This window comes from Dipodomys ordii, unplaced genomic scaffold (assembly GCF_000151885.1).
Source record: "Dipodomys ordii isolate 6190 unplaced genomic scaffold, Dord_2.0 Scaffold43, whole genome shotgun sequence".
In the NCBI taxonomy this organism is placed as follows: Eukaryota; Metazoa; Chordata; class Mammalia; order Rodentia; family Heteromyidae; genus Dipodomys; species Dipodomys ordii.
The window spans coordinates 15,077,298-15,098,410 of NW_012267259.1; the positions used below are offsets into that span (position 1 = coordinate 15,077,298).

Genomic DNA, 21,113 nt, shown 5'->3' on the forward strand with positions numbered 1-21,113 from the left:
CTCCCCCTCCCCCTCCTCCTCCTCCTCCTCCTCTTACCTCCCTCCATGGGCAGCTGGTGTCCGGCCCGCCTCACTTCTCTCTCAGGCTCAGGGCCTCTTTCCTGAGCATGGGCTGGCGCCGGGGTGTGGCAGGTTTTGAACCTATGGCCCTGCGCAGCCGGCAGGGTTTGGGCAGCCGCGGGATGAGTGGCCAGGCTCTGGTCGGGTCGGTTCAGCTCCCTCCCCGGATACAGAGGCTGCTGCGGGGCCTAGAGGAAGCAGTAACTCGGGTAACACCCTAGCAGAGCGCAGAACTGGGGAGCAAAACTGAAGCATGTTAAGAGCTTCTTACACAAATGCAATGAGGGGTCACCTAAGTCAGAATTAATTAAGCGGCTCCTGGGTCCCTCACACTCCCCGCCAGGTAACCCAGAACACCAGGAAACACAGGCTGCCAGACGCCATTTCATTCCTGGAACCAAAGAGAGGAAGAGAAAGATGGGTTACAAGGACACATCCCGGTATGTGTTTAAGGAAGACTACTCACATTGTTCCTTCATGCAATAGAAAGAAACTGAGGCTCAGGGAGGAAGGCCGCGGGAATGGAAGGGGGACACCCCAGGCTCTCCCAGGAAGCTCTAGTTACAGAGAGTGACACCAAAGGAGATTATAAACTGATTGTGTAAGAAGACAGACACCAAGGCACGCCAACGTTATATTAAAGGAAGTAAGCCAGACCCAAAGAAACAGGCCTCCTGCTTTCCCTCATCCGTAATCATTAGAATATGCCCATAAGTCTACACGCAAAGCCAATGGGTAGTAAAAGGCAAAAAGATACACTTGGACATGAGAAATGAAACAGACTCTACACATTCACACAGTGAGACCAAAGGGATATTCTTAGGAGAGGATCACGAGGGCTCAATAGCTATGTGCATAGGATCATATAAAATGATGCTTATCGAAATGAACTCCAAGAAATGAACCCAAGAGGGTTTTTTCTTTAATCTTTTTTTTCTGTTGTCATTGTTTTTGATTTCTGTATCTTTTGTCTTATATGTGAGTTTACCTGATTTGGGAAGGGGAAGGGGAAGCACAGAAATGGTGACACAAACAGTGAACAAAGGCAGCCAGTGATACTCAGTAGACACTATGTAGAAAATGAACTATAAAACTTGGGGCAGAGGGAAAAAACTGGGAGAAAATAAGGGAAGGGGTGGCACTGCTCAAAAAGAAATGTACTCGTCACCTGACTTACATAACTGTAACCTTTCTATACATCAGCTTTAAAGTATATTTTTAAAAAGCAGTTGATGTTTAATCTACATAAATTGGCAATTTGAAAATAATGGTAAGAATAAATTAAACAAAAAAGGGAGGAAAAAGTCTCTAAGCAAGTTTTATAGGGAATTAAATTGCCTGTCACCAAGAGAGCTCATAATATATAAAATACTTCTGTTTTAATCCTAGGTGGTGGGTTGTATTACTGGTTCCTGACTCATTCATCTAATTTCTGAGGGATTTTTGGGGGGGGGTTGTTATCTTTTTCTGTATCTGCTCATTCTGTTTAGATTATTTCATAGGGAAGAATCTAACTTTTAATAACTAGTATTGGTTTTTTGAGCTGCAGGACTAATTGTCCCACCAAAAAGGAATCTTAGCCAGATCATCTGCTTTCCTTTCTTTAACACAAGGGCGTATCCATCTCTCCTCTTCTCCCCCAAATACTGTCACCAAAGCTATTAATATACATTGAAGTGGAACATCAGATTGAAAGGGGCAGCATATATTTCCCAGTTTTGAAATTCTCTCTTCATGATGTAGAAATATTAGAAACTACAAACTTAAAATTGACCAGTCTTTTCATATAATCATATACTAATTTTCATTTCATCTTCATCTTCTTTCACTTTTTAAATGATCAGCAAGTATTCTAAGATAGAGCTTAAATAATGTGTGGAGGCTTGGAGGAAACAAGTTGTACATAGGAAGGCAGAATTGTAAATGGAAGTTAATGTACACAGATGTCCTTTTACTCAACTTATGCGATCTTAATCTCGAAGCTTGTTTATTTTGTAATGGATGTTAATTTCAGATTTTATAATCATATACATCCTTTGGAAAATAATAATCACTTGCAAAATATTCACTTAGGAACTTACCAGAAGTAAGCATTTTTGCAGAAGACTGGTAAAAGCTAAAATACAAAAACCATTTCTAGTTACCATTTCACTAGTGTGTGCTTAAATAATGTCATTTAAATGGCACACAAAGAGTGAGGGAAATGATCCAGGCAGTGACTAACAGAAATCTTGGTTCCTTTAGGTGAGAAGAGATAATAGTAAAAATACTCCCAAAATTGAAACAAAAAACAGATGACAACAAATAATATGAAACCACATGATCAGATAAGCACAAAAATGCATTCACCCCTTTTGCACAAAATCTTTTTTTCTTAGATCATTGGAATGTACTTATGGTTTCAGCATTCCAGTTAACAGCATTTTGAGACACAAGTTCTTTATGTCTGTCTGGGTGTGGCCTCCATTTTCACCCCCTTCTGAGCAGAGTTTTTGCTTCAGATTCTTTCATTGGTCCCTGGCTGTCCCCTAGAGAGCAGCGTTTGGATGTTAGATTGCACCCTGGAGAGCAGGACAAATTGTTGCAAATTATATGGAAGTCCTTTATATGAGACCTTTTGGACACTCTGCATCCTAAGCAACATCTGTAATTTCGATGGAAGTTAGGAAAATCATTGGGGGAGTTCTTTCAGTAGGCATTATGTTTTTTTCCTCTTGGGATCTCTGGGTAGTTTGAAGACACATTGCTGATAGCCTTAAACAGAGGATACACTTTGAAATGCATTCAGAAAGTATAATTGTCACATGAGGTAATTTTCCTTTGTAATATGACACTGAAGTTGCGATCAAAGCCAATGAAAGATATAAACCATTGTTTAGACAAATATTTTTTAGAGTGTTCAAAATGAGATGCTGGTGGAATCATGTAGGCTGATTCCCATATGAATAACCAGAATAGTAGGAAAACAGTAAAATACTTGCAGTAAGTTACATTGCTAGGTTACACTGTTAGGAAAACTGACTAAACTCATCATGAAAGCATTTAATATTATAAATAGAAATACAGATCGATATAAATGTATTTCTATCATCATCGTTCATCCCTCTTGGAGGTTTTGATGTAATTGGTTACTGGTGCTTTTCAGATATCTGTTTTAAGCAACTCATTATTATGCATGCCCAAATGAGATCTTCTGCCATGAATGACCCTATCACAAAGCTGGACAGGATCACAGACAACCCAAACACAAAGTGTGCTGGTAAATGCTTTATATGTACACACACACACACACACACACACACACACACACACACACAGAGCAAAACACATTCCATCCTTTTGGTTCTATTTCTCAGGAGAGTCCTGGCTAAAACACTAAACTTAGGAAAACAGTCATAACTTAACACAATTCTTCTTCCTTTTAGTATTTTTTTCTTTAATCTATGATATTATTGGCACTGAAAGGAATGCTGCATATCTGGTTAGTAGCTTCAACTCTGAAATAAAATGATTTGCTTAAGATAATGTTTATAGGTTGACTTAAAAATCATTTCATATGCACTGTAGAAGAATGAATTTGTATTAATGTAAAATTATTGGATAGTTGAATTATTTCTTTACTTTGAACTGAACTAATCTGATTTACAAATCTCTGTAGAGATAGATTTACAGTGAAGTGAAAGCAGAGTTCATATTTGGGGATCCTTTCTTGAAGACCTTCTGGGACTTGGATATAAGTCCTACAAAATGTGGTAAGAAGGTCTCATGTTTTAGTGCGGTTTTCAAAATAAGATATTTGAAACAATAATTGTTTAACTTTCTAGTTCTGACACTCTGACTGTTCCCAAACACCCTTTTCTTCTGCACATGAAGGATTCATGGAGATATTTGATGTTTCCAAGTCAAAGTTGAGTAGAAGATAAATGTGTCTCCTGGAGTACCGATTTGTATTTCTTTCTCATTGGTTTGTAGTCAATATGGGAATTCTCTTTTCTCCACCGTATTTTATAATGTGCCACACATTTAAGCAAATATTACATAAAATACAACTTTTGGATCTCTGTGTTTATGAGGCGTGCACTGTAGAGTGACTACTCCACGTAGCAAATCAGCCTTTGTGTCTGTAAAATAATGACCAACTTTTCTAGAAGAAACACTAAAACTTCTCTGTGGAAACTTATGACAAAGCCACTGTTAAACTAAAAGTTGATCAGAATGTCATGCAGTTAAAAATAGCAGGAAGGGAAAAAAAATACCAGGAGGTTTTTTACTCTGAAATTTTTATTTTTCTGGGATTTTTGTTTTTATGTATTTGTCAGGCTTCCAACACTTTTGAACTGTTATTGGTCTAATTCTAAGAAAATATTTGGTTTTCAAACTTTTCTTGGTCCTTAATTGTAAGGAAACCAGGATGTGCAGATCTATAGCCTGTGGTTCCCTCTCAGTCCCTTGCTCTCCTCTCCGCGTGCCAACAGGTGGCACAATGCCACCCCCTTGAAGTAGAAACAACCAGCTGTTCACCCAGCGGCCTCTTCTGCTACCCAGGGCTCTGGCTGCCCACACAGTAGCTGTTTGCAGGGGAGGCGCTCAGCAGGAAGAGAAACGAAGTCTGGAAGGTTCAGGAAGACAAGAGATTGAGGAGAAGGCAGGATTGCTGATTTTTGAACTATGTATGTTCATCATCATTTTGACTGTTCCCACTACACACAGGTTATTTATTTCATTTTTTATTATTTTTGCTGATTCTGGATGTCTGCATACTTTACTCAAACAGACCAAGTCCCAAAGAGGAAAAGTGACTTTGTCAGCTATTCGTTTCTGGGAGAGATTGGCACAGGCCAGTGTCTAGTTCCCGAGCTTCTAAGGGTGTCCTGTGCTTCTAGAGAGTTCGAGAATACATTACCAAATTTTAAGGCACCAAAATATTGAGAAATATGTAATAGGAAATACCAACCTCCAGTCACCTCTCTTTTTAGTGTTAAGAAATGCATGGAGAAATGACTGGGTTTTCAGTCTTTCCAAATATTTTTGTACATTAAGCTTGATTAACAGGTTAAAGTGATATTCACTTTCAGACTGAGACTACTTCAAACAAGCTCCTTGCAATGTTTGGTAATTAAAAGATAACCGCAGTAATCCCATTGACAAAAAATAAACAGTCTCAGCTCTTTATCCATTTGGGCAGATTTATTGAAGTGCATACCATTTACTTCATTTGAGTTATACAATTCAATGTTTTTTTAAATATATATTATGAGTTGTGTAAATTTCAGCATAATCAACTTCAGAGTATTTCCAATAGTTCCAAAGAAACCTGGTATCCATTACCAGTCATTCATCATTTCTCTCCAACCCATAGCTTTAGATGACTACTAAGTAATTCTGTGCTAGAGATTTGCTCTGGGCATTTTATATGATGAAATAATAGACTGGCTTCTTTATGTAGGTTTTCATTAAAGTTCCTACAAGTTACTATATTAGACTCTTTTTCTTCCATGACCTAATAAAGGATATAAATCTGATGATTCTTAAATTGAAAGCTTTGTTTTGGTAATATTCTCCTAGAAGAAAAATAAGGCTAATATTCAGGTGTGTTATGCATGTCTTGGGCAAGACAGAACCTCTTGGTGCTGGTTTTGAACTTAGGGTCTCACAAGCACTAGGCAAGATCTCTACCCTTTGAGTCACCAAACCCTTAGCCCTTCGTTCAGAGTCTAGCTTTGTCTTGCTGCATTCAGATCATAATTTTTGTACTTCCACCTCCTGTGAGGATGGGACTGACAGCTATGATACACCTCGCCTGGCCCAAGAGAAGATATTTTGAAATTACTTTCCTTACATGATAAACCGTGGACTAGATGTAACATTTATAGCACAGTGGCATCTTGCTGGGGAGAAATGGAGTCTGAAATAAAGGAAAACATTTCGATATCTAAATCCATGCCAAGAGGTGAAGGATATTCTTTTTACTAGGACTATTGTATCCCTGTCTTTTCCATTTGGAAAAAGTTGGAATTAGGCGCTCTCGTTGACTTCAATAAAACATATTCAAATGTGACTGCTTGACTTGTCCTAGTTTTAAACTGTCATAATTATGTGTAATTTCAGCACCATGAATTAAATTTAATGCTAATCCTTTAAAAATCTATTTATCTACAAACAAAAATCTGAAACTTATTGTTACCAAATAACTTTGATAGATGGTGATATGAGCTTTTTCATGAGCTGAAAATACCCCAGGGTTTTGGAGGAGGGGGAAGAGGAGGGTGATTAGAGATAATATTCTGTAAGTCTCAAAGTCTGTAAGCAGTAAAGTGCGCTCACTTTCAAAACAAACTTGAAAGTGCCTTCCTGGGGATATTTTCATAAGATTACAATAATGATTGATTTGTTTGCAGGAGCTACAGTTGAGGAAAATATTTATTATGGAGATAAAGAACCCTTTCAGGGAATGCTGTTTAATGTGAATATTTGAGACATGTTTCACTTTGAAGAGTGAATACGTGGGAGATGCGTTCCGAGTTTTAAAGTACTATATTACTGTTGATGGCTTGAGAAGCTAAGAAACTGGGATCTTTCTTATTCAAGGTAAACAGTTTCCCACTGCACAAGGGGAAAGATTTCCTCTATGCAAACAGAACAGCTTACTTCTAGGTCCACTGAGCCACGAGCAAGGTATCAAGGATGGGAGCAAAACTATCTGACCTTGGCCATGAGGTGACTCCTCATATCTTTAGTTAAAAAACAACTTATTCTTTACTTTTGTTCCATTTATGTTCCAAAAATGTGCAAATCTTTCTTTTTATATGCACATATAAACATAGAAAATTTCTATGAATGTGCACATTTAACCTACATTGCTATATATATTAATGTGGTATTTATTTTTGTGTTCTCCCCATGTTCTATTTATCCTTCCTTCATCTCTATTCCAAGGTTCTTTATTATCTTCCTCTATGCTCAAATACAAATCCATATATATATATATATGCATGACTATGTACATATATGCATAGAGATCCTGTGTACATATAAATAATGACAACTACAGTGTACACATTCATCTCTAGTGTTGTAATGCTCATATCCTGGAGCACATTATGCATGCTTTTCCATAACTTTTGTTGCTTTCCCAACACCTTATGGACAAAACACTAAATCAACTGGTGCAGTGCAGATGCAAGTCTCTAACGGCCACTGAATGCTTCACAGTGTGATGGCTCACAGTTTCATTATCTCCCTAATGATACACATTATCTCTCCTCAGCCTTTTGCCCCTCTGAGCAACACTGCAATAAACACACACACACAGACACACACACACACACACAACTTTGCACCTATATCATTATCCACTGATGTTTTTATGCTTAGTCTGTTATTTTTTTATATCTCAGCTTATGGTCTGATTAACACTCTCATCTAGTGCAGAAAAATCTAACCAGGTTTTAAGAGTCTCCTCCTCCTCCAGAAAGATTTTGGAAAATTACATTTCATGATACTTGTGAAGACATGGAATCCGCATTGCATTGTCTGTAATGGGTCCACTGGTATGTACTGCCTTCTGTCACTGTGGGTGTGTCACATATACACGAGGGTGTATATGTGAAATCTCACAGTTTGCTCTAGATTTTTGTCTACAACCCTTAACCCACCATGACTATTGAGAGAGGCTTTCTTACAGTGCTGGCTGCCTATAAAGTTTTCTTTTTTATCATTTGTTTTAAGGAATTTAACTTTTCCTGTGCATTGCTACAGCCTTCATATTTCACTGGCCTGTGGTTCGTTGATATCCTAGAATCATTAAATTGGGAGAACCAAATCTTCTATATGCCTGTGTATTCTTTCCAGTGGGAAGAACTGATACTTACTGCCTAGAATCATAACTGATTAGGAGTAGCAACAGTATAATATTCCAATTATTTCTAATTATTATCAACTGTAATACTTAATAAAATCCTCCTGTGTTTTATTTAGTTCATTTGCAAGGCTCAGGATTTTCAATAGTTTCCCCCCCTCTTCTTTCTCATGTAACAAACAAATGAACTCGAACACTGTCATGCATTCTCTATGGCTGGAAATTTTCGATATTTTTAATCATTTGCTGCACCATAGATGTAAACTTACTGGAAGAGATTCAATCTGTTATAATTAATATTCTTTCTAATTTTCAAAAGTTACCATAGAGAACAAAAGCCTGTTCATCTTGTCTACCTAGTATAATAGAAAAGTTAACCATATTTAGAGAACATAAACCTGTCCATCTTGTCTACCGAGTACAATAGACAAAATCCCAGTCATCTTTAATGCTTTCTGTACTCTACAGCATGACAAAATTCACTAGGAGTGTTCTGTTTTATAACGGGCATGGACATTTGTTCCAAGGGTTCCACATTCTGAGAGGAAGCTTCCACATCTCATACATTCTGTGCACACATGCCCTTTGCTGGCGAGATGATTGCTCTTTTTACTGTGTCAGGGGAAAGACCTCAGAAATAGAGGACTCTTAGAATCCTTTGGATTTCTCCTCTCTGAACTCAATTTTAATTTTTATCTTGGTTACCTTTTGGATTTTCACGTTTTATTTTGTTTCTGTTCTGCCAAGGAATTCCCTGCCAGATTTATTTTCTTTTTTGGTTCCTCCTAGTTTATCCTAGAGTGATTTGTACTTTCTTTTTCCCTTTGCTTTTTCTTTTGGAGTTTTCTAATTTTCAAAATAAGGAGTACCAAAGATTACAAAAAAAAATACAGGGAAGGCAGCTGAGGAAAACTACTCTAAGATTCTGAATAGTTGACAGGTATATTTAGAGGTTCTAATGTTGCCTGCATATTTTTTTAGGTTTCACAGAAATAAAATGTGGCAAGGTAAAATTGTTTTTCTGTTACTTCTGATTCTTCCCTCATACTACTATGGTTCTTAGTTTTCATCTTACTGCTTTCACACTAATTATTATGGTATTAATCTTTCTTAGATTACACCGTAAACTTTTGCTCTTCTCTTTTCCTCTGGTAGAATGCATTTCTAGAATGTTTCATTTTCAATACCGTGTTTTTATTGCAGGTAACAACATTATTTATTACTTCTCTATACACTTGCCTAATATATGATTCAACTGTGATCCTTTTTTTATTTTCTTTGTTCCATAAACCTTTATACTTATCATAAAAAAGGATCAAGAAACATTTTATAGCTGCACACCTCTAGAGTTCACTATACTTAATATTATGTCTCCAAAATTATGGCCTTGCCCTTTCCCAAAGCCGGGCCTGTGAAGCGCACCTCTGCGCTGTCTGCATGATAGCCCTCTCTCTGCCTGATTTGCTGGGCTCCTCTGGAGAGACATCTAGTGTCAGCGTTTTGCTGTCAGTGTAAGGGAGGATTTTGAAGGAAGCTTTGTGGGTTCTTTTTCTGTTTTTTGATATTTTGCTTCTGAGAGTATGCAGCAGTCACACGGTTCTCCAGCTTCCCACCCGGACCTCTCCCAGTATCTCCGGCTCTTCTTACCTGGGCCTGACCCCTGGGTCAGGGAAGTTTAGATCCAGTTTTCAGGTCTCCCCTTGTTTCCCTTTACTTTCAACAGGTGTTGATATTCTACAATTCTTACCAGTGTAAGAGATTGCCTTAACTTACTTTTCTCTTAAGATTCATAGGTCAAGTCTGTCCATGCTTTTTATAGACATCTATAGAATTTTCATTTTGTTGATCTTGTTATTCTGCTCTTAATGGGGTTTTAGTTAGGAACAACATAGGATAATTGTCACCATAGTACCATCCCTGTTTTTCTACAATCCTCTACAGGCATAATGACATAGCTGTCTATTTTCAGAATTTCACCTTCCATATATTGTCTCTTGTAGAGGATTCTACCTGTGGCAGAAAATTGCAAATTAGTTTATCTTTTCCATATGACCTTTCATATACTTTTCAAATTAAGATTATGTGCATCTCCAGCCCCTGAGTTTATTTAGAAGCACTTTACCAGAGTAGGAGAAGAGATAATTAGAAATTTTGATGCTAAAAAAATTGAAGAGTCACAAAAATCTTTGGCATTTCAGCTCATTTTTCCATGTAGTTAGAAGTATATTAATATAACTCAGTGACTCTATTACAAAAGAGTTTCCGTAGCTACTTAACATATGAAGTTAGCTTTTTCAGAGCTTACATAAATTAAAGAATAAATAAAACTGAAGAGACTTCTTATCTCATTCTATCAATAAGTAATTTCATCCATGGATACACAAATTAATGAAAAATATCTATTCATCCATCTTATTACAAAATGAATTTTCAATAAATAATTAATTTATATTTAATAATTACCTACCAAAATATGCACAAGTTCACCTTATTTTTAAGTGAATATGAATCCATGATAATTAAAATTATTTAATTAAAAAACCTTAATATTGGAGCCTCTTAAGGCATATATGTTATATAAATTTTCATTACATTTAATAGAATAAAACTACTTCAAATAGAAAATATGCTACAATATGATCATCTGAGAGGGATAATATAGAATTAAATATCAAGAAACAACCAAATTATTACTGTTTAAACTCAAACACCCAAACTCAAACATGCCTATAATCCCAGCTACTCAGAAGGCTGAGATCTTAGCATCACAATTCAAAAACAACCTAGAATTATCTCTGTTTAATGACTGAAAAATATAAATAAAAACAAAAGCCAGAAGTGGAGCTGTAGCTCAAGTGGGAGAGCGTCAGTCTTGAGCAAAGAAGCCTGGGGACATTGCTCTAAGTTTAAGCTGCACTACCAGCACAAAACAAACAAATAAAAAAATGACTTCAGTAGTTCAGTATTTCAAATTTACCTATTTATTTGTTTTACACAGCAAGGAGAAGATATAGCAAGTTCTCCAGATCTAAACAAGGAAATTGTTAGTGTGTTCTTTTTCTCACTTTAAAAATTTTTTGTTATATTTTATGCTGTAGTGAAGGTGCTGTACCAAGGAGTTACAGTTACATAAGTAAGGTAATGAGTACATTTCTGATATTTTTATTTCAAAATTAAATATTTTGAGACAAATTTTAAAACTACAAACCATATATAAGAACAAAGAATTGAGATGTTTTTCAGTTGTATTTTTTCCTGATGGCTGAAATAAGATCCCAATCTACCGAATATGTATTTCTGATTATTTAAGGTTGAAGGGTGAAATTAGATAAGATATTTAAGAGAGCGTTATCTAAAATTTGGAGTGATGATCTACACTGTGAAATACTAGTCTCAAGTGTCTGTGCATTTGTCATTAACTCAGATTACTTGGACTAACCTTTTTGTTATACATTCATGCCTGATAACATTCATTTTCTTTCTATATTTTTTATTGTAAAGATACTGTACAGAGGGGTTCCAGTTACATGAGCAAGGTAATGAGTCAGTTTCCTATCAAGCATTGTTACCCCCTCCTTGGTTTTTTCCCTACCATCCCTTTCCTCATTACCTCCCCAACTCCTCCCTCCCCCACCACAGAGTTGAAAACTTCGTTTTCAACATAGTGTCTTGTTCATCTCGTTGATACAATGGGTCATCTTGTCAATTTATATTAGCCTTTTGTTATTTTTCTTCCCCTCCCCAAATTAGAAAAATGTATATACAAGATGCAGGGCACCAACATCAAATACAGTGATGACAAGGATTATACTATGGGGGAAGAACATACAAAAGAAACAAAAAAAATCACACAGTACATGATAAATACATTAAAAACAACAGCAACAAATATAAAATCTCTTGTGTCCCTATCTTGGAGTTCATTTCGCTTAGCATCAGCTTAAATGGTCATATGTACATATCTTTTGGCCTTTTCTGCTTGTCCTAGACACATACTAGTTATTGAAGATAAGGAAACCATGCAACCTGTTTCTTTGGGCCTGGCTACTTCACTTAATATAAATTTTTCCAAGTCTTTCCATTCCCTAACAAATGGGGCAATGTCATTCTTTCTGATGGAGGCATAGAATTCCATTGTGTATATATATATACCACATTTTCTTGATCCATTCATCTACTGAGGGTCATCTAGATTGGTTCCATATCTTAGCTTTGGTAAATAATGCTGCAATAAACATAGTTGTTCTGGTAGCTTTAGTATGGCCTTGTTTGTGATTATTGGGGTAAATGCCAAAAGTGGGATTGCTGGGTTATAGGGGAGCTCTATGTGGAGTCTTTTGAGAAACCTCCATACTGCTTTGCAAAGTTTACATTCCCACCAACAAATGCAGTAAGGTTCCCTTCTGTCCACATCCCGTCCAGCATCTGTTGTTATTTGATCTCTTGATTATAGCCATTCCAACTGGGGTGAGGTGGAATCTCAATGTTGTTTTGACTTGCATTTCTTTTATGGCTAGAGAAGTTGAGCATTTCTTCATGTGTCTATTGGCCATTCTTATTTCCTCTTCAGAGAAGTCTCTCTTTAAGTCTTTAGCCCACTTATTTATCAGGCAGTTGTTTCTTGGAGTATTTGTTGTTGGGGATTTAATTTTTTGAGTTATAAGTATGTTTTAGATATGAGACCCTCATCTGTTTTATGGTTAGTGAAGACCTTCTCCCAATCCTGAACACTCATTTTCTTATGCACAAATTCTTCTGTCATTTTTCGTCTTCTTTGGGAATAAGGCACTACTACTAGAGCTCAGAAATTTCTTCCATCCTGATGTCATTGATACTCACTTCTTATACCAAGAGAAAAAATAGTGTGCATCAATGCCAAGTCAAAGAGCAAAGTCTGGGTGATGTGTTGGCCAGGGTCAATTTGATTGCAATTTCAGAAATGGCTCCACTTGGGCATGAAAGAGAAACTTGGGAGCAGGGTTCATAAAGGCACTATTATGATTCTGTCTTGGTCATTTTGAAATGTAGTTTTAGTAGGGTATTAGACCAATTTGTTCTAAATGTCGTGAGTTCCAGTTTGGGTAGGATTTGGGGTTTACCACAATTGAAAATGATTTTTGAATGATTGAAGAAAAATGATCATCAGTCAGGTTGCTATGTTGACGCTGATTAGGGTAACTAAGGGTTAAGAGGGCTTGGTATCAGGAAGACAGAACAGTAGACCCTGCACAGAAAGCTAAGAAAGGCGCAGGAAAAGCTTTCTTCAGATATGTCAGTCTCATACCAAGGGCATCCTCCGAACCTCATACAATTCTGCTACGCGCTTGAATAAGGACGGCAGAATAATGTGCAGTGCAAGTGCAGAGAGGCGGATGCCAGGAGTAGTGAGATGAGGCTTGGCAAAGACGCCAGTGGGGGAGCTTGGGGGGCCCAGGGAGGAAGAGTGAGGACTGGAGCAGAGGAGGTCTTACTTTGTACCTTCCACAGTCCCTGCACCAACACAAATGGAAAGTACTGAGCAGTCAAATTTTTACAATTACAAGACACACACACACACACACACACACACACACACACACACACATCTTGACTCAGACAGAGGAATGATTCGTAGAATGACTGGGATCTCAGCGAGAGCAAGTGGAATGGAAAACCTTTCATGGTTAGGAGAGTTATTTGAACTCTTTAACAAGATGAAAGGCAGACCTGTTAGCTTTGTTATAAGCTATTGGAGAGCTTTGGGATGCCTAGCTTTGACTTTTCTATGAAGGAATCTGCATCACTGAGAGGGAAGAAATGGTGGATTTAGTGTTCAGTGGAGATTGGATAATGGTATGTATTTGTTAATAATATTGGCACAGATATTCCACGTGTTATTCCACAGAGAACAGAACTTTAGTGTCTGCATTAATTACTTAATCCTCTTACTTCATATTGGCAGATGAACTGAGAGGCAAAATGCAAACAAGTTCTATTAGGTTATATTTTTGTGTCCCTTTGATGTGAATTTTCTTTCTGAGTAAATAAGGAAATCTTTTTATTTATATGTTATATAATATATTTGTTTTAGACATCTCATGTTTTCCCTTGCCAAACGTATCTGAATGCAGAATATATTGTTGCTAATGATCTATAAGCAAATTATGCCCGACATTTCTGAAGTTAGAGAAAAGGGCAAGTTGCCTAGTTTAATTTCTCATTTACACTATAGCAAGAAAGAAGATGTTTATAGAGTAATTTTGAAATTACTTTATAGTGTAACCTCAGAAAAATGTCTTATAAGAGGAAATACGAAGTAAAAGGGTGTGAAGTTAGAGCATGAGTCCTAGTACTGACTCTCAGGTACCTCCTCTTCTCGCCGCTTTCAGTTTAATTGATACGGTATGTCGCTGGAGGATGGCATTCAAACTTCTATAAGATTAATCCTCTTTAGCATCTGTAATTATACCACTTTACAATTTCAGCTGTTAATATATATTGTGATAGCACCATTAAACTAAAGCTAAATATAAAGAAGAGGCAAAATCAAAGTTCAGCTTGAGTCAAAATTTTACAATAATAAAAATAACTGAGTTTTTAAAGGAAAGTGTGGTTGGTTCATTGTAATCAGTTTTTTCTGACATATTTGTCACAGCTTTAGCTGGGCTCTATTTATTATTTTTAACTGGTTTTCTCTTCTGCACCTGGAGGGTACAGAGGAGACCAAGACAGAGGAGCTGGAGTGCAGTAAGGCCCAGAGTAGGAGAGAGGGCCCAGGACCAAGCAGATAGAAGAACTTGAACTCACATTCTCAGTGGATTGGGAAGCAGCCAAAGGAATTTGAGCTAAGAGATTACAAGACCCAAATTTATTGTCAAAACACTTGTTTTTGGATACTGTTTTGACAAAGTTATGGGTTTGCACATAGAAATAAAGAGACTGAGAGCTGTTAAAATCCTTGAGAGATCAAGCTGGGAGAGATCTAGTTAGATTTATTATATGTTGTAAAGGAGAAGGTGAATTTATTTGTTATTTGTCTGAATAGCATACTAAAGTGACGTCAACAAGTCCAATATTGTTGTCTATGAGGAATGAAGGAAGAAGCAACTCATGTGCTTTCAAAGATCAGGAGGAAATCAGGCCGGAGCCACTAGTACCCAGCACTTAATGGCTTTTGCCTTTATAACTCTAGATTTTTTATTGGTTTTGTGCTTAAGGAATGAGTTCAGTAAGAATTTTCTTCAAATTAAGATATGGGAACATGCTTCATGGTATTACAATTAACGTCAATAATCTTACAAATAATATCGCTTTGCTTTTTAAGTAGACATTATGAGCTTAGCCTTTTATATCCTGATGTATCATAAGATTACCTAAAATCATATATGATAAATATAATGATGAAAACACTTGCCCACCTAATGTAAGGAAATGTAAACCACTAAAATATAACGTTGCTATGTAACTTTGCATACTTGTCATACATATATTATATAGATCAAATTCTATGATTTTTCTGAGAACTTCCGGTTACAAAATTAGCTTTGAGGAAATAATCACTGTTTATATGTAGAGAACTTTTCCACTTTCATAAATCTTTATATAGTAATTTAACCATTTATTGGCACATATTTTGTAGATGTTCTTCACATACTTTAGCAGGCTGAATATTGTGTATTACTTTCCATTGCCCAGGTCTGTCTCTCTTACAAACTAGGAACTTACGATTTATCTTTTATGACAAATAAATGTACATAGGATTATAAAAAAATACCAAGGTTCTTAGACCAGGATTAAAAAATTGGTAATAATTGAATTAGCTTAAAAGTCAGTTGATACATTGTTTAGAAAGTCATTGAATGCAATCAATTAATTGGGATTCATGGAGATTTGCTGACAACCAGTATTTTCTCCTCTATAGTATCATAGTACCTGATTTAACCTAGACCTAAAGGAAAATGAGAGTAATGTGAATTTTTCTGGAACAGAAAATAAAACCATGAGATTACAATTTAAGCTTTTATTTAGTTGCATATTCTTCATGATAAACAAGAAAATGCAATGGAATAGCTATTGAGGGAAACAAGAGTCAGAATCTCAGTATAGCAGAGACAGTGTCATCTGTGAGTTAAGAGCTAGTAAGCTATTAGATGAGGGGAACGGTACACATGGAAACATAGTCGACCAGTTCTCTAAGAAGCTTTGCTGGAGGGGAGTGCTGCTTCTGATGCAATGGCATATGACTTAAAATGCTATGGATGATGCTAAGTTGGCTGATCATGGAGCTGAGCTATCTCAACACCATAAGGATGAAATGCGTGCCTCCCAACTACTCCTGGAAGTGAATACTAGACTTAGTGTGTGTAAGTACCCCTTAGCAAAAGATAATTGGCTTTCTGATTCATATGTTCAGTTTTAGAAGAAGCACTGACATTTCAGGGACCTGAGGACCAGGTTCTGGAGGGATTAGCAGCCACTGACACCAAGCAACACAGACTTGCCACACAGTCCATTTATTGTACTTAACGGATTTCTTAAGTGTGTCAGGTGATATTTCTAGAAACACCTGTTTTCTACTCTTTCCACTACCAGCAAATACATTTTCACTGACTTATAAACTCAAAGTGATTGCCCTGTCTTAGAGAAAAAGGAGGAATTATTGTTTTCAGAGATAACAGAAGGGGCTGAGTTACTTACACTTCACTGAAAATTGTAGTAGTGCATTAAAAATGGAAAATCCCAAATTTGGGTTGTAACAGGTGATTATAGACAGATTTTGGATGCACATGTATCTCCAATCTAGGAAAGTGATTGAATGTAGTGAAAAAATAAAGGCTGGTTAGGAGGGGATTTCTGTCCAGCATTCTCTTTCTTAGAAAAATTCATACAAGGCTGAGCTCCTTCCTACTAGGCTGTATTTTGTATCTGATGTCCAGTGCAGTTGGAGGTGTATAAGATTGTGGAGCCTGGACCTGCTTCATTGCTTACTGATTATTCTGGGTAGCTTTTTATGTCTTTCTCGGTGTGAGATAACAGGCTAAAATCATAATAATGAGAGCAATAATGGCCATTATACAGGATTTTGGAAAAATTACATACTGCCAGGATACCTCGCTTGAGACGGAGTGCTCTTGTGTGAGGGACTGCAGCCTCTCTGCTGGCCTTCCTGCACTTCCGGGGCACTCGTGAAGTCAGCTAAACAGTCTCTAGGTGAGGGGTGTGTACTGGGAAAGCCAGATGAGGAGGGTGAACTACTGTGTAGTACTTTCAGAGTTGGGCCTAGCAATCCAAGGGTGTAAGGAGCCAAGATGGCCCAGAGAACTGACCACTCGGCACTCGGCACTAAATGGGACACACCATTGGGCTGTGGATGTCACCCCATGGTGGAGACAATGTCCTCAGCACACTGAGCCCTGAGTTCTCGTCCCCAGTAGTCACACAGAGTTCATCTCGTGGTGGAAGCAAAATGACAGATGACATGCGGTCAGGAGAGCTGATCCAATCAGAAACCTGAGACCTGCTGCGGAGTTTTAACTTCTGACATGGTTAAATACTATTCCATTTGACTGGAAGGATCTTGCCCATTAGAAATCCAGAGTCACTTGTAATTTTATTTTTTAAGACAGTCATACTAGATGTTGATATCTTTATCTGAATTGATTTAAATCTCTTGTGTCTTTTAACTGATATTGATATTACATATTGTGGCAACAAGATTCATATTACCAAGAAGTTTATGAATGTGTAAGAAATGATTGTGTGATTCTGAAGCCTGATGTTGGGGACTGTGAGCGGGTTGCTTCAGAAGTCTTTAAGTGGTGTGGATTTGAACGTTCTGAATACTTATTGGCAAAACTCAGGAAATAGAATCTATAAAAGTATATTTGGTGTGATTGATCTTTAGAGAAAAACTGCAAATCAAAACCACAGATAGATACATAGGCTATCAATTTAGACAAATGCAAGTCTGAATATTCGACTCACCCAGGACTAGGTCTATCATTTCTTCTGCATTTACTGAAATCGAATGAATATAAATTCAAATTTGCATTTATCAGGGGCAGGTCGAAGTCTATGATCATGAACCCAGAAAACATCAGTTACCTTGAGAAACATACTTCTTTCAAAATAGTTCTGCATTGTATAGGGTGAAATAAAATGGGTGACACTCGTTTTCTCTGATATCCGACTGAAAAAGTTACTCAATTTTATATGAGCAGAAACTTTCTATATGAGGTGTGTTAGACAGTTGATGTTCGAAACTTGACACTGATTTAGAATATGAGGGAAATGTAAAATCAAAGTCTTCTACTTAATCCTTGATGAGGTGGAAAGAGAAATAAAATGACAATGATGGGAAGAGGTAGCTTTCTATACTAATTTGGAACGTGAAATATGCTAACTATTTTCCCACGTTTTCTGTGTTCAAAACACACCAGTCATCTGAATAGTCATGTTCCTTCACCTCCCGAATTCATATGCAGTTATGCTGATCCCAAACAGAATGTGGTTAAGAGGCAGGGCCTTTGGGAAGTGAACAGGTCATAAGAGAAGAGCCTTGCTGGGTGAGATTAGGATACTTGTGTAGCAGGCCCCAAAGAGCCAGCTCATCTCCTCCACCAGCTAAGAATCCTGGGAAAATAGTAGACACAGTATCTACCAGAATGTTCATCTTGGTCTTCTGATTCTCCAGACCTGGAAGAAATAAGTTCCCATTGCTTATAAGCTATTGAGTCCATACTGTCTTGCTATAGCAACCAAACTGACTAAAAGAGTCAGTAATACATACTGGTAAATGTGATAGTGTGTGTGTGTGTGTGTGTAGTTATGTCTGGTCTGTGGCTGCTTTTTGGCAAAAGGCTAGAGCTCCACAAGGCTATTTGATGGTTTGTTGATGTGAGAGTATTATGGACTTTCCTGCCAGGTCTTGCTTTGAACTCTCCATCCTTAGATCTCTTGAGTATCTAGGATTATAGGCATGAGCCACCGATGCCTAAGTGAGTGTGATGTGTTAATAAACAAAAATATCAAATGAAATACTGGACCATTCCATTGTTAGGATAAGGGCTGTTTTCAGATAATTAGTCCTTTTTAGGATGACTTGAAAAAATTCCATGTCCTCTCAACTCCCATTGATGTGGATTGTTCCTTCAATGGAGTACGATGTTTCTTTCAACTACTGTTAAGCACGATTCTGTATTTTAAATGTCTAAACAGTGAAACCTTTTGTTAACTAAATTGCTTCTTTGCATTTATGAATTTACAAACTGGGGGAATTTGGTTTTTGTCCTCATAAGCACAGTGCTATTGGAGCATGGATCTTTCGGCAGTGATACACTACAATGGTTTTTAGTTTCAGTATTGATCTGTTCTTCTTCAAAACAATAATTTTAGGTTCTAGAGTTCTGTCCTATGTTGTGGTTTTGCAACATAAACTCTCTGGAGTTCATATTTCAATCTGTGATTCTAGTTGTTTTACAAATTACTGTAGAAATCAATCAGAAATGTGATAAATTATTTTTTCCAGTAATTTTATCAATCAATGAGAGGGCTAAATCACTTGGAGATGAGCAGAGACAGAAGCAAAAAAGTAGGTCAAAAGATATAGGTCAAAAAGTAAACGAATAACCCATTCACCTGTGGCTCATGCCTATAATCCTAGCTACTCACGAGGCTCAGATCTGAGGTTTGTGGTTTGAAGCCAGCTCAGGCAAAACGTCCATGAGACTCTCATCTCCAACAAACTATTCAGAAAAAGCTGGAAGTGGCACTGTGGCTTATGTGGTAGAGTGTGAGCCTTGAGCACAAAGAGGCTCAGGCCCAGGCCCTGAGTTTCAGTCTAGGACTGACCAAAAAAAAAAAAAGATTAGGGAATAAAAGTTACTTCATAGCCAACAATATTACTATATGTGCATTTATACACCTATATATTTATGTAGTAATAGGTATTATATGTATGTAGATCTATGCATACATATTATATATTATATACTGTATGGTAAGTATGGGACCTGAGAAAGAAGGAAGGAAGCAGAGAGGGAAAGGAAATGATGGAGGGTAAATGAATCATATCAAAATACAATTCATCTCTATGAAGATGTCATGAGGAAGCTCATCAAAGCTGTTGCTAATAAGAGATGAGGAGACAGGGAACAGGGCAGACGGAGGGGCTCAACCTAAGGAAAGGAGGGCAGGCGTATGTGTGAAGCACACGGTAAAATCCTTCTGTGCAATTAATATGCACTGTAAATAAACAATGGACAGGGAGACCCATTCCTTTGGGCGCGGCCGTCAGGCATAGGAGGGAGATGCCGACAGTGAGGGCGCAGGCGAATAGTTTGTCCAAGTGCCTCATGTTGATGTGAGAACAGAACGCGGAAGTTGCCTTCAAAGGGAGGTCAGGGAGAATTCGGGGAAGCCTAGAAGGGGTGAGTTTGATCATGCCATGAGCCCACTGAAATGCCCTTGCCGTACCAATGTCCGCTAATGAAACTATGACTGTTTTAAAATAATCACGATATCCTAAAGAGCAACGGTGATTTGCATTACAAGGGCAGAGGTTGCACGCGGTGCTTTAGGCATTTGACCTAAAGCTATTTGGGTAGCTGTGTAAAGAAGGAAGGGTAATGATTGTCACATAGATTCTCCAGATCCAGCCCCTGCAGCTCAGAGACAGACAACGGGGGAGGAGAGGGTGAGAACTCAGCGGTCTTTATTGCCGGGACTTGAGCCACGTGAGTTTTCTCCCGAGCAAGTCTAATTTCTCTCATTTGCTTTTTTCTTTAAGTCCCAAAGGCTGACAGAGACATGTGACAATGGTTGATAAAATAACTCCTGTTATTCTTTTCGCATGAAATATGGCATTGAGCATGATTGATTGCTTTCTGCTACATCCGTAGTGTCTAGAGCGGTCCATGGCAACATTTAGGAAATTATATGAATGAATGATGTGCTCAATCGATTTATTCCACTCAGCTCTTCAATAAATTTAACATATAACCATTATTTCAAGTATATGTTTGTCTTTAGATTTTTCATCCCTATACAGTCAAAAAGCTCACTTATTAATGCGATAAACTCCAAACAAAATGGCATTTCCATATTTTCAATAGAGACCACAATGGAAAATTAATCCTTTACCTTTGGGAAATTTAGCATCAACATTTTCCTCCACTCTACAAAACTTGCAGAGTTTGGAATGAGAACTAAAAGGTAG

The 21,113-nt window shown here is 37.4% G+C and overlaps 1 protein-coding gene across 1 annotated transcript in view; it reads left to right on the forward strand.

Moving 5' to 3' along the window:
- The window catches only part of Ccdc102b (coiled-coil domain containing 102B), a 98,223-nt gene that overhangs the window by 18,225 nt on the left and 58,885 nt on the right, over positions 1–21,113 (forward strand). Inside the window, 2 exon segments of the mRNA XM_013018902.1 lie at positions 15,915–16,024; positions 19,571–19,583. Of these exon segments, the coding sequence (XP_012874356.1) occupies positions 15,915–16,024; positions 19,571–19,583 (123 nt within the window).